Here is a 15555-nt window from a genome sequence, read left to right as displayed (position 1 = left end):
TTACTGTAGCACTAACTCTGAGATTTACTTATAACTCATCTTCTTATAAAGATGTTTTCATTTGCTCATTTAACACAACTCCTTTATGCGCCACCCCAAAATGCTGAAGAGAAACACATGCATATGATTGCCTACTCTGGCTCCAAATTCAAATACAGTAGAAGCCTGATGATAACATAATAGACTCCTGAAAGTCACTGGGATGTTTTCATGTGACAGATTATGTTTGCCTTCAAGTATGTAAGAGCTGAATGACTGTTGTGTTTATAGTCTGAAGGCCAGTGCCCTCAGTAAATCCATTTATCCGAACTTTTGATTCTCTAACAGCAGCACTTGTTATGTTTATACAGTCAAGACTGCCACGTATAATCCATTTGAGGAGTGTCGCATACATTCTATACACATACATACATATATGTGCACAAATGTGAACTCAATATGACTTGGTCTTTAGAATGAAAACAAAATGGAGTTAAGCTAGATATCACATTGTGGTTAAGAAAAGATATGTTTCTAGGAAGGAACATATAGCTAGTGCCTATATAGCCACTGCTTAATGCTCCTAGGCTGCCTAGACCACATCTCAGTTAAATCCATACCCAGTAAACGTTTCATGCCTATCACATTTCTTTCCCATTTTATTTGGAAGTGCCATCCCCAAGTCAATTCTTCAACTTTGTCCCTTTTTATAAATTGCTTTATAAACCTAAAAATGGCTTCATGGACTGCCAGCAAATTTGTATGCAATCAAAAACTAGACTTGGAAGTAATTTTTCGCTTTTACTTATTCTTTATGATCTGCCTACAGCTTCAAAGGTACTTAATTTAAAATCCAGATTGTTCCTGATTCAAAGAGTTCACAATCTTAAGAAGAAGATTTGTTTTCCATTAAGTTCTGCTTGCTACTTTTGTGTTTAGCAAAAATTTGGCTGCACTCAAAACCCCAGCTGTTTGCAACATCACTACAGTTCTGGATGTAGAATAGAATCACAGAATATCCAGAGTTGGAAGGGACCCATGAGGATCATTGAGTCCAAACCCCTGGCTCCACAAAGGACCACCCAAAAATCAGCCCATGTGTCTGAGAGTGTTGTTCAAACACTTCTTGAACTCCATCAGGCTCGGAGCCGTGACCACTGCCCTGGGGAGCCTGTCCCAGTGCCCGACCACCCTCTGGGTGCAGAACCTTTCCCTAACACCCAGCCCGCCCCTCCCCTGTCCCAGCCCCATGCCGTTCCCTCGGGTCCTGTCGCTGTCCCCAGAGAGCAGAGCTCAGCGCCTGCCCCTCCGCTCCCCTCGTGAGGGAGCTGCAGGCCGCCATGAGGCCTCCCCTCAGCTTCCTCTGCTCTGGGCTGAACAAACAAAGGGACCTCGGCCGCTCCCCATACATCTTGCTCTCTAGACCCTTCACCATCTTTGTTACTCTCCTCTGGATGCACTCCAATAGTTTTTATATCCTCTTTATATTGTGGCACCCCAAAATGCACTCAGTACTTGAGGTGAGGCTGCCAGAGCACAGAGTAGAGTAGGACGTGCTCTACAGGTGCCTCATTTTCCCTCCCAAATCTGTTATATGAGACAGATGGGACAGGGGCTGGCCAGACAGCTTTTGGTCATCTGAAGAACCGACCAAACATTGTGTTATAATAGCTTTAGTCTCCATTTATATCATACTGGAGATGCAGCCTGCCTAGTCTGTGGCAGAAATCAGAGGACACATTGCAGAAAATGAGATTATTTTTAGAGGTCCTGGAAAGATCTTCAGAGGAATTTGAAATAGTAGCCAAATAGATTTGTCTTAGTGAGAAAAGACAGAAGTTACTGCATATACACTTATCAATCATATACACAGAGAATTCTGCTCATTCTAAAAAACAGCTCTTCACTGGAGAAGTAACAGACAATGAATGAGTGGAGCTGTATAAAGAAGGATTAATAAAAAATAAACACTGAGTCTTTCTGCATAGCTGTAATTATGCTACTCAGATAAATCATAGTTATATCTTGCACTGTCTGGAGAATAGACTACATAAATGTACACAAAGCATTTGTTAAAAAAATAGCTCAAGGGAGGTTTTTCTGTATTATCTGAAACTAATTCAAGTACTAAGTTTTAATATAATTTTCCCCAAAATGAGGAGATTAAGAAACACCCTAATGCTGAAACTTATTTCAGAAAATTTATCACAACACATCCTTTATTGTTATCAAAATCTAACTTTTATGTTTTGAATGTTTTGAACTTGCTTTTACACTCAGAAAATTCCATGCACTTTGACTTTCCTAAGGCTTTTTTCAAGTGTTGCCTATTCCTCTTATTTTAGGAACAACAGATAAACCTGTTTCTGACCAGTTCTGTTCAATGTGCTACACTTCTAGGCTTGCTGTTTTCCTTCTTTCTGATTACAAAGCACCCCTTGCTGTAATTCCTGGCTGTCTAGTAAACATTTGCTACATTGACACAAAGCAGGAAAATACTTTCCCCTCATTTCCTACAAACACAAGGACAGATGAAGTGACTTCACTACGGCCACACAGGATGTTAGAGAGTAAGAAACAGAATTTGGATCTCTCATGTCTCGGGCAAGCCTTAATTGCAAGCAAACATATCAAATCCTAAACAAAGTTTAAACACAATAAAAAAGTAACAAGGTCTGTACAAGATCATTCAAGAGACTAATGACTGAAGTAGTTTGAAAAAAAACTGAAGAGTCTTACTTGACATAAACTCTCACCTAGAACATCTCTTTCATGTTCAGGGATAAGAACTTTCCATTTGGATTCCTCTGGGTCACTGAAGTCAATGTTGATTAACCGGTAATTTGGAGAATGACGATTTGTCTTGAAGGTGAAAACTGTTCCTTCATTGGTGACATACTCATACTCAGCCTCGAAGTTATCTATCAGCTTCACCCAATGAAGAATTCCTGCAAGATCAAACACACAGAGCAAATTCTTCACCTCCAGAAACAAAAGATTTTTATTTTATTTTTTTAACACCTGAGAGCAAAGTCTTCCCAACAATTGCTGTAGGCTCTTTCTCCAGCAAGAGCACTGACCAGAAGGGGTACAGCTATGGGAAGGGCTGAATATATACTAAATATTAGGAGCTTGTGAAGAACTGGCCAGTTTAATAGGCTGCAGAGGAAAAATGCCAGATCATGGACATGTTAACATATTGGTTTTGAGGAATTTCTTGTTAAACTCATGCACAATACTGACAGAACCATGCCCGACTTTTCATCGGCTTTCTTAAGGGGCTGCTGGAAAGCTCAGATATTCACTGTGCAGACACTTCTACCACACTGTCTGCCCTGGAGCCAAAATGCTGAGTGCATGAGGGTCTTGGCAACAGACCTCACCAGACCCACTTACATGGATTTCTTGGAATTGAGAGTTACGGCTGAGCCAAAGAACTCTGCAATAAGCTTTCAAGCTTGATTCTACTAAATAGCTTTTTTTTTTTTAATAGTACTTAACCATAAAAGAAATTCTTTGTTTTGTTTCTGAAAAAAAAAAAGTTATTTTTTCTTGAAGCATAAAGTTTTCCATCTTCCCTGAAAGCACAGAATTTCCCACAGAATAGAAATGATGATAATTGAATTGAGTATAATAAATTTAAATATAAAGCCTTTCCCTGTCGATTCAGAGATGACATTTCTGGAATGTTATTCTACAGAAGCTGTTACCACCACCAAGAACGACTACACACAGTTAGCTAAAATGTTAACTTGCAGGTTTGTCAAGAATGATATTGCATTTTTCCCTATCAACCTTCTAGAATATCACACCCATTAATAGACTTGCACACCTCTCAAATATGAATTGCTTCAACTTATTTGCTCTCTGTCACAGTCTTAGTATTGACTAAACCTAGAGTTAGGAGTGAAAGACTACACTATTTATTCACATTTCATTGTTTTGAAATAGGTTTAGAGGGTAGCAGAAAGAAAAAGAAGCAAGGCTAGATCAGGTATGTAATATACTTGTTACAGCTACAACTCAAGCTATCAGCCAAATGTACTATCATAAAAACTGTGTATTAGCTATGCCAAAAAAAAAAAAAAATCACCCTTACTGATGATAGAAACGGAAGCCTTAATATCTGAAGACAGTTGCCCACTCCCTGCCTCATCCCTAAAGCTAAAGGTTGGGTCCTTGCTTTTAAGTCGAAACAAACTGTGCATAAGCCTGCTGTTGCAAGTCCACAATATAATGTGTGCTTCCATAAAACAACACGACTTATTTTATAATATTAAAAGCTGAGCAAGAAAATAGAATTAGATCATAGCTGAGCTATAACTGCTCTAAGGAATAATTGAGGAAGGAGTGAGATGGCATTTTAAACCCATTAAATGCAATAAGGTCTAGTACATTCACAAAGTTCAGGTCTCTTAATTGCTGTTTCAGTTTAAGGAAAACTTCCCTGCCTCTTCATGTAAACTAAGGAATTAGCCAATTAGATTCTACTTTTTAATACTACTGCAATACAAACTTTTCAGATAATCCTGTCAACGTAGCATTCTGTCTGAGTGGACCAATTTCATGTGAAATTTAGATTTTTCACTGAGGTCCAAAGCTTCATTCTTCTCAAGAGATTTCATGCTAAAGAAAAATACTACTAAGTCCCTCAAGTTCCACAGAAAATGTGTGCTTTGATGCCCATGAAACAGAAAATCCAGACTACATCCAAGTCTGATGTACACCTGCAAAACTGTTCAAAGATCTCAAATCAATGCACAAGTGTTTTTGTAAATAAAAAGTTAATGGCAGAGTAACACTCTTAAAATATTGGTACATTTGTATTTTAGTATCGGACAGAATGGAACCATTCTACTAAGGAAGAACAAAACTTCATAAAAAGGAATCCCAAGACTGTTGAAAAAAATCATTTTTTATGGTAAATACACACAGTAGCTGTAGTCTGCACAGTCACAACAAAAATTATATTCCATAGAGAAAAAGGACAACACTGTTACATTAGCGATTTACATCGCTGCCTTGCAACTCATTCATCCACTCCCAAATGAACAGTCAGCACACAGCGAGAGGGCTGATATTCTACAGGGAGACACTAAAATGTTATTACAAAAATCAAGAGCATTCATCTTGTTAAAGTGGATGTTATATAGTCCTTAGAAGACAAATACTGCAGATGAATTACCTCTAAACCATTGTCTCACTGAAGTGGTTAATTACATCAATGTCTGCTCTGAGTTAAGAGCCAGTAACGAGGCAACTACAAGAAGCGGAAAGGGAAAGTTACATCCAGTACATTGGCTACTGTACAGATTATTACTTCTTGTACTTTCTCAGTGAGAGGAATAAGCCCTTTGCACTGAGATATGTCAGCCATAGAAGTGTATCTTTATGGCTGGCTGCAGCTGATCCAGATGTGGCTTACAACTGAAATGCACATCCTAGGATTGCCTTGGATTGCTCTGTCTTGCTCTCCTTTGAGCTAGGAATAACAGCTTGCTGACCAGCACAGGCAGTTTACTGAGCACTAACATGACTGAAAAATGACTTGGGGTGGGGGAACATTTATAAGGTGGCTGAGCTCCTCCTGACTGCTGATGCCCAGATCTCACCAATGCCAGCACAAGGGAGGGGGCAGCTGTAGCCGCACAGTCTGCAGCATGGCACCGCACCATGGTGAGCAGCCCGACCACGCAGCTGAGTTTATCTAGCATCTCTTCAGTACCTGAGAGGAGCTGTCCTTCACCCTACTGCTGTTTTTAGCCTACACCTGTTTCACTCATCTGCCCTAGTAGCAAGCTGGCTCAAGTAATTAAATGACCAAAAACACCTGTGCTACAAAATAAAGTTTTTCTCTTTCCTTGCCTGAACCAGCTCACTGTTAGAGCAGAGGAGCACTAGTATTTACAAGGCAGCCAGTATGCACAAAGGCAGCTGCAAAGAGGCAGAAGATCACAAACATTTTTCATTACCAATGAGCCATAAGATAAGCTTGACCGCAGAACACTGCCCCTTCCCATTTCGCCCTCCTCCTCCATCAGCATGTCTCCACTTTCACGCTTGGTTTGGCATTTGCCTGAGTGAATAGTAAAGCTCATTAAATTAGTTACCCTAGAAGAAAATTAATTTTTCTGTTCTACAGGAGATGGTTTTTTCCCCTGACAGATTAGCAAATGCAATCACCCGCTCATAGGGTGAGACAGAAGATGCTGATTGACTTGAATGGAGGGGACAGCGGTAGGTAATGCCCGTGCATGTGGAGATAGATGGGACATCTCTCTTCCAGGGCAGCAACTGCTTAGTCTGGCTCTGTCTCAAACTGCTCTTTCCAGTACCCAAAGCACCCAGGGGAACAGACAAAGTACATTGTTATCGAAGACAGGATGCTACACCAGGAGGCGAGTTTGTTTGAATGAACATACCTTGAAGTGTGAAGCATACCTTGGCAAAGATTTTTTGTTATTGTCAGGAATAAATCTACAGGTCTGCCTGGACAGGGAGACATGCATTTCTGATTTAAACTCAGTGCAAGCAAATTAAGCACAACTCTTCTGTTTTTTTGTGTGTCTTTTGTTTACACGTGTGACTGTTTACAGGTGTGACTATGGAAAGCATCTGCATGCAGCTTTTACCTGGCTTGAATTCAGGATGATTCTGCAGTAACTGGTCAAACACTCAAAGGCATGGCCAAATTTGTACTGCAGACCTTAAGCAGCACACACTTCCTTACAGCATATTCGCTATCCACAGTTTATAACAGAGCACGCTCCTACAGGAGCTGAACAAGCAGGGCTGACAGCTGTTATCCTAAGCACCATCAGAAGAAGGGGATGTTCCAGTGATCAGAGGTAACCAGAAAAGCAGTTTTGCATGCCGTGCAGATATAGGAAAGCGTGATTGATCATGGAGGACCCACACTATAACTATTGCTGGAAGAAGAACAAAGATGACTACACCAGAAGAGATGGGAAACAAAGCCTCCCAAGTCACTTGTTGCAGCACGAAGTCACATGTATCCATTCCCAAGGGACCTGAGAAAGTCAGAGACGGTATCAACGAACATGCAGCTGTAGCCAAAAAAGCATATGCCTTACTGAAGGGCATAAAGCTAAGGAAACAGGGAGATGAACTACATAGTTTCTCTAAGACAAGGCACCCTGGTCTAGAGGCAGATGAAAGACCCTAGTTTCAGATTCAAACCAGAACAAACAGCCTTTAAGCAAGAGAAAGAATAGCACATCTATGAGTTTAAAAAGCCCTCCAAAAGCAACTTTTATCAAAACCTGTAACTAAAAACCAAGGTTTTGATAAAGATTTGCAGTTTTAATTAGCAACCTTCTGAGAACAAGCCTTTGAGGAGAGCTGTTGAGAAGTGGCATTTGTAGTCCAGGCTCCCTTATCCTTAACACCAAAAAGCCATTGAAGACTCGAGACCTTAATCTACATGAGCATGCAGCGGAGACAGATTTATTACGTATGGAAAAAGCATAAGGCTGAAGCTCTCGATAGTTCTCTGTATACTGTTGCTATAACCTAATCCTTTTCTCTGCCAGTCCTTCCAGTAAAACACATTGCTGAAGAGCTATAGATGCTTTTGCATACCTACTTTACCAGACTGCTATCCATCATAAGTAACTGCATCACAATAGGAAGCAGGGGGGGACACAGGATTTATGATCTTTAGTTGATGGTCAGTAAAAGATGTGCCACATTTCAGAAAGTCATAATCCTACATAGCTGAGCCCTCTTCAGCAATATTTAGAACAATAACAACCTAGAGTGTACAGGCAGGATTTTTAAGCAAAATTTTCAGATCAATGAACACAAAAGGGAAATGATATCAGTAGGCAGCACAGATTCAATCCTCAGCAGGCTTCTGAACACAGCAAAACATTCAGTGGTCTGCTAAGGGCTCTCTGTATGATGAAGCAGTTTTGTGGCTGACTGATGAAAACTACAGTGGAAGGAAAAACTAATTTGAACAAACTGTGATTATAATAGCAAGAATGATCACAGAGAGCCTGCTGTCAACCCTCTTTGAGAAAGACAGAGAGCTTGAGAGTCACTGTTCATCAGTTAGCAAATGTTCTCAATAATTCCTTCTGTATTTCCTGGTTCATGGAAAGGCCAAACAATCCATTTGCAGCAAATAACCTCTTGACTGTGCTGGCTGTAGAGACAGGGTTTACTGATCAGATAATGGTAATTCTTCATCTGATGTTATAAAAATCCCTCTCATTCAGCTCTTTTCATGTACGCTAGCAGTCAAAGTTATCAGGTAAAGATATAAATGCTAATTTCCATTAAATTATACTCCATCCCACATAATGTCAGTTATATTTTTTGTAAGATGGACAGTTTTTCTGGAAACAGGGAAGTGCTGAGAATGAATGATCAGGGAACCAGGTGAACCATGAGCTTTGGTTCAGAATGAAGGGATAGGCATTTTATCTGAAAGAGTTATGCCAAATTTCATTATGGCATATGCATTATGTAGGCAAACTTCTACTCAAGGAAAGATCATGATTTTTCAACTCTTATATTTCATTCTTAATTGATTTTTCAGGGAGACACTGGAGGATAAGCATGTAATATGCTTGTCTCTGAACGATAACTGTAAAGTTAAAAAGATCTGAAAACAACAAAAACAACAACCACCAAACAAACGCAGACAGTTACCTTCAGCCTTTAAAACAGAGCCTCCAACGTAGCTAGAGGTCTGAATTTTTAAACTGAAATAATTTTGATAACATTCACCAGTTGTTTGGAATGCATTTCACTTTTCATCCTAAAGATCAAAATTTGTTTGATCATTTCAACAGGAAGACTTTTAAACAGAAGAAAAATTCAAAACAAAGCAAAAATGCCTCTAAATCTAAACTGTTCACAGAAAAGCCTTAAATACATATATATGTCATTGCCAGACTGAAAGTACACACACATACACATAGTAAGATCCACCATGAGCATCTACATGCTGTACTGTAACTTTAGAGCACGCGGTTTATAAATATGCTTTACATAAAAATTATAACACATCTACTTCCTAAACTTGAATGATCAATGTATTCAGTACTACCAGACTTGGAGGCACAAGAGGGAGAAACACGCTGTTTTAATTCAATACTTTGCTACTGACAGATTAATCAACATACACATCTATATAGTACCACATCCTAGGAGGACACAAGAGAACATTAAATTCATGGCCTTAATACTTTGAATTTCAAAATCTGGACACTGCAATATGTAATGTTGAACTACTGCATGTAACATGGCCCTAATTTACCATGAGTACTTATTGAACGTTTTCTTCCTACATTTCTCATTATATCATAGAGCATACTGTATCACATGCTGATCGCAGCTGGATATTTAGGATGTAACAGCAAATCCAGTGTTAGGTTGCTGTAATCTTTTAGACCAAGTTAAAACAATCTGGTTTTGCTTTTGGATAGCTACTGTACACAGCTTTCAAATACAGACAACAGCACCTTCCTATGTGCAACAAGAGCAGAGCAGATCAGATCGTGGCTATACACAGATGTATTTTGTGCCTATCCCTCCGGCCTGTCTCAGAGGCTCTATTCCAAAAGGGCAAACATACCCAAGAAGCTTACTGGATAGCGTATTTCTATCAGCTAGAGTACCTCAACTGAAATGGTTTTACTTCATCTGCAAAACCCAAGCCATCACACTGATGTTAATCTCTTGCTTCCTACTTCTTATGTCAGCAGCTGGGATCAGCTGTGCATCTTCACTTGATTTGTACTTTCCATCTGCTGGAGACTTCTTCAGAAACACTCTGAAATGATAAGCCAGCTCCCTAGCTCTACACTGTGGTTCTGAGACCTCAGGCTTCACTCTACCAGTAGCTTTCTTACAAAAAGCAAACAATAATTAAACAAACACAACCAATCAACTATAAGACATAAGAGGATGGCAGATCATGCTTGTGTGTAGCTAGCTATTCCTATTTACCAAGTACAGAGAAAAAATGCATCTAGTGGAGAACATCTAATGATTAACTAATTCAGTAATGTACCACACAAGCTTTTAAGAAAAACACCATATTGTTTCTAATGTTTTCAATGTAAAAAATGTCCTTGTTACCTCAATTTCTGAGCTTGTTACTGTGGGTGCCAAAGAAAGCTGAATTTACTTTAAAAATAATATGAAAAGATTTATCCCTACTATAAAATTTCAAGCCATTTGTTACCAGAGAAGATATCTGTGAAGACAAAAAACACATGATGTTTAGGATGATAATTTATATAGCCATCATCTTTTTCTGGTGTCTAACATAGGAACAAAAACCAAAACAAAACAAAAAAAATGGTGCTAGTGAATATGTTGCTTGGAAAAGTAATCATGTTGACTAGCAGATGAAGTTTATCTTTTAATTTTCACCATAGCCACTTATACCAGCCAACAACTTAACTGCACAAAGCCAGCAAGGTTTAGGATGCAGTCACTATATAAGAAGTATCTGAGTTTTCACGCAGAAGCACGTTTTCATTGCAGAATACCAGCAAATCAGATCCATCAGGCTTTTAAGACACTTTTCAGACCCTGAAAATACATATATTCAGAGGCTTCTAAATTTCAAGTACCCTCTAGGAGAAGAGATTTTGAAAACCAGTCATTTACTCCAGCATTTGTCACAGTATTAATACGTTTTGTTCAACCCATGATAGATAATCTCATGGTACATACTGTGGTTCAAACTGGAAATGACTGCTCCATGGTGGTATGACCACAACGCATCCTGGAAAATGAATGACAGCATGCAGCCCTTCACTTGGACATGAAAATGTAACTGTATTTTGAATCATGCAATACCTGGCTTGCTTTTAAGCTCTCACTCAGAGCTAGGCAGCTACAGAAAAGAACTCAGGGTTGGTGTTTTTTTTTTTTTTCCTCTTTCTTCTTCACTGCCACAAGCCTTTAATTGTGTCATTCCGGTCTCCAAAGGTAAGAGAGAGTCCAAGAAACTCAGACTCTTAGACTATTTTTGAAGTTAACATCTCAACCTCTTGGGACCAGACTTCACTTAGGAACATCTGAGGGAGAGGAGGTATTAAGGGTTCCTGAAAGCAATGCAACTTTGTTGTGTTTGTACTGAGAGGGCTCTCGGTATCACTCATGCAGTGGATGATGGCTACTCACTCATCATCAAAATACAATGCATTATTCCTCTGAGTTAAAAAGTTCAGACGTGTCAAGATATATCAAATACTAGCCCAGAAGAAAGAAAACTTTTATGAGCAGAGATTTCTCCATCAGTTTCAAGGCTTCTATTTTACTTCCATTTGGATGATTACTCAAAGGACAGGAGAGAATATATATGCTTTGTTTTGAGAGTTATAGCTTATGCCTTCATGCAGCAGAACAGAACAGAAAAACCAAATGTGACCTCTCTCACACCTCGCCTTCTCTAATGCACAAATACATAGTCTAAAAAATAACCTCACTGTGAGTACTACTTATAAATGTTATGCCCAGTCAGGCTGAAGCTTCACAGCCCGATGTTGTTTGAGTAAAGCTGAGAAAGCAACCTGTCTCTGGACCAAATGTTGGCCTCACCCCTTCCTCCTTTTTTCTTCTTGACCAAACCACACAGCAAGCCTTGCTGAGAGCCAGTCAGCACACAATTAGCGTCTCAGCCCCACCTTGCCAAAAGTGTAGATCTGGTATTCAGAAACCTGTTTTGTGGATGAGAACTCCAACTATTGGACAGGTCGATGGGCCTGGACCTCTCTCCTTCCCAAGCAGGACACCTCTTTGGCAAGAAGCTTGTCTCCAACTCTGTCTGATGTTACCTCGGAAAATACTGATGACTAAAGCACTGAGCTATTAACTCAAGCTCAATCCTTGCAGTAAGAGAATCAATGACAATTCTGAATCTGTTGCCTTAATAAGCTACCCATCTTTTCAGCTTTGCCAAACTGTCTCAGTGAAAGCCCTTGGCAAGGCTCTGAAAAAGGCAGATACTGACTCTAATAAGAGGCTGTATACATAACCCTTTAGACATAAACCATTGAGCAAGTCTGGGACCAGGTCTGGATCCAGCCGCACCTAGGCTCCCCTCTGAGAAGGGGTTTGAAAAGCAGGGAGATCCTTTCTGAACCTTGTGACTCAACAGGAGGGCCTCCCTCAGCCACGTACCCTTAACACAACATGAGGCTTCCACATATTTTCCAAGACTCAATTGTTTCTTTACTCTCTGTTTGCTAGGGAACGAGGATGTAGTGGCCTAGTTTCAATATTGATTTTAGAATATATGTTTTTTCTTAAGTTACTTGAATCACAGAAAAGACTTTCAAAAACGAATATGCTCCCCACCACCATGCTCAGCTTTCTGGCTGATGACTACTGTCTCCTGTCTTTTCTCTTGTTCATTTTCCTTACAAAGGTTTTGATCCACATTTTCAGGCTACACAGCAATCACATACTGAGTCATCCTTTTGATGTTACTGTATATAGATAGCACTGTTCATTCCTTTTTATTTGTTTATTTTAAAGACGACCTTATAAACTGCAAGGCTGAGCTAAAATACAAGAGGTCAGATAAATGGATTTTCAACACGAAGTTGAGAAACATCACCTTTGTTTTTCTACCTGTCCTCAAAGCACATATACACTTTCTTCAGTGTGCCTAGGAAAAATAGAACGTCCTTCCAAACAAAAGAACAAAATAAAAATTCTTATAGCTGATAACCCTGCTCTTAAAATTCCTTCTTGCAACCTGTCCCTACCAGCCTAGTACAAGGCAATTTCATCTGACAACTAAGCAACTAGCAAACTCTGAACTTCAGCTTTTGCTCAATTTTTCCTGCCTCTTCCAAGCCAGTAGTTTTCAAATATTTTAGACTAGCTTCTCTTCCTGTTCCCATATCCTCCTCCTACCTCTCTCTGTTCCCACCAGACAAACAACCAGACTCCAAGCAGCCCCAAGTCTCCAGTTCCCATTACCCAAGCATAAGACCTCTCACCACCACTTTCTCACCCTGTTCTCATGCTTTAGCTCCCCCCGAGAAAAGGAAAGATCCATCCAGAGCTCTGAGGCAGTAACTCGTAAATCAGCTCTATGGTGCTATAACCAGAGGATCCCGTTTCTTTATTAGGCTTCCTAACTGCCACAATACAAAATAAAGAAAAAGGTCAGTATTAAGAACTTCGAAAAGACCAATTGGCCATGTCACATTGGTTTAAGTTTTTAGCCAAGGATGATTAAAGAGCTTTCATTGCTTCTCTTTGCACGCCTACAGATTTGTGCTAAATCCCCTTCTACCTTCACCAAGTCACGCATTCAAAAGAATAAATAATCAAGGCTGACAACTTAATCAAAAAACATTTTCTAGAAGGGAAAAAAATTATTACCAGACACAGAAACAATAAGAGACATGTCAGGAGAAAAAAAATGTTACTTTTTTTGTAAGGTGTACAACAAGGTTTGCTAATATCTAAGTGCTCGATTGCTACGTATTCAGCTGTTTGGCTAATATGATGTAGGCATACTGAGAACAACAATTAAGCGAGGTGACGAATGAGAAAAGTTTTTTTGTTTGACTGGTTCAATATGCAAACTCCAGAATGTTGCCAGCATTGTAGAAGACAAGTTTGATAAAACAGCTATTAAAAATTGTGCATTACAGTTCTCAGCTACTGGGCAACTGTGGTTTTTAAAATAAATATTCACCATTAAATCATTTTAAAAAGTGTTATAAAAGTCTGTGCTTGAGAAATCTATGTGCAGTTTGGCAAGACAAGTAAAGAAATGTGGAGTCTTGAATGAGGGATAACCTTTGGGACATGAACCCACAGTGCTAGCCTTCCTGATAAAAGGCGCAACTGCCGCACCTCTGCTACTGAAATCTCATAAAACAAAATAAAACTTCATTAGTCTGTTCAGTGGCTGACAAACAGCAGTGGAAAACCAGCAAGACTTCTGACACTTTAATTTTCCCTGATCTTTCTAAACCCAATCCCATAAGCACCCAAAGAGGCATACCTCCTTCAGGTTGAGTACGGCAAGAAAGTTCCTCCACAAGCTTAAATAATAGCCCAGCTGTCTTCCACTGGTGTCTGACTTCTCATAGTATTGTGAATTAAGAGCACAAGTATCTAGTCTTGAAGAATGAAAAATTTGCAAAACACATTAGAATTAAATAATATACATCTTTCTTTTTAAGGTGCATTTGGTTAAATTGGCTGTAAGCATGAAACTCTGGTTAATAAGCCTGGCCATTCCTAACATTAAGAGTTCTGTGGTAAAAACTAAGCCACGAACAGGGTTAACTTGGTGGGATTTGTGACGTACACGTGGTAGAAGGGGAAGAGGGAAAACAATATTCCCCCAAACCTCTTGTCTATGCAGCCTAAATCAAAACTCTCATTAAAAAGTAGCACTGCATTTGTCAGAAGTTACTTACACGGTGATTTTCTATTCTAAAAAGGAGTGTTCGTGGCACAAATAGATCACAATGGCCCAGTTAAAAACCCTAGCAAACAAACTGAATATTTGAAGAGCAAGATGACTCAGCCTGTATACAGTACGAGGGATTGTGAAGGAGGGAAGGGAAACGTGAAGAACATTTTACCTAACCTGAGAAGCAGGAAAGATGCTTCCTTTAATGTTAGTAGAAGGAAACAGAAGGACTGTTTTATAGGTTATCTTCTAGGGAAAACACATCGACAAGGATTATTATAGAAGATTGCACTGCAAATTCAATTAACCCATGGCTGTTGACAAAGTATCATGAGTACTCCCATGCAAAAAAGGGGAAAGGGCTAGATGACACTTAAATTTTCAAATGCAGAAATAAGCAAATGAAATCTATTGTGTTTCTTAAACATTTAGAAGTAGCCCTTTCTTGTTTGTTAGATGTGATCTCTACTCAGAGTCAAGATCATTTCTTAACCAAGAGAGCAAGTTGACTTCCACAGGTCCACATCCACTGAAATAAAGAATCAATGGATACGCAAGACAACTACCCTCACAGCAGCAAAACTAATACAATGTCATGCTTGCACAGAGTCTTTAATGATATCATTATCTCCTCACTTGTAAATTAAACGGAGTACCTACAAAGAGAAGCCACAACTCATACTGTGCTGGAGGTTAATGAAATGCATTAACTCAAGATTACTACAGCAATAATGAAGTGGCAAGTATTGGGCAAACCATGTTTCATAAAGAGATGACTTGTGAGACAGTTAAGCCAGAAGTTCCCTCTACATCAACGTGGTTTAGTTGGACTGGCTGACATCTAGAATGCTGTACTGAAACATACAGCAGATGATTTCCACAAGTAACATTTTCCCCATAGTACTTAAAATATACTTAAAATACAGTTTTCAGATTTTGACTTGATTAAAATGCATATAGCATCTAAGTTAAGAGGCTAAGCTGAAGACAAAGTATGGAGTGAATACAGAATCTCTTCTCAAAAAACATCTGCAGTCACAGCGAAGACAACAGTATGTGTTCTCCATACTATGCCCATCCTGTGAGGAATAAGTTTTTGCTGAGGTACATGATTGTAAGCCTTTTGGAAATCCAACGTAACTGTA

At 39.4% G+C, this 15555-nt stretch overlaps 1 protein-coding gene across 2 annotated transcripts in view; it reads right to left on the bottom strand.

Moving 5' to 3' along the window:
- The window catches only part of PREP (prolyl endopeptidase), a 102868-nt gene that overhangs the window by 50674 nt on the left and 36639 nt on the right, over window positions 1–15555 (bottom strand). For both annotated transcript variants that reach the window (XM_080587182.1, XM_080587183.1), the window contains exon 8: window positions 2736–2927. In XM_080587182.1, coding sequence (XP_080443308.1) covers window positions 2736–2927 — 192 coding nt within the window. The remainder of the gene's footprint in view (window positions 1–2735; window positions 2928–15555) is intronic.

The sequence above is a fragment of the Anser brachyrhynchus genome (assembly GCF_964034855.1).
Source record: "Anser brachyrhynchus genome assembly, chromosome: 3".
Taxonomy (NCBI): domain Eukaryota; kingdom Metazoa; phylum Chordata; class Aves; order Anseriformes; family Anatidae; genus Anser; species Anser brachyrhynchus.
This window is presented reverse-complemented; position numbering and strand designations above follow the sequence as displayed.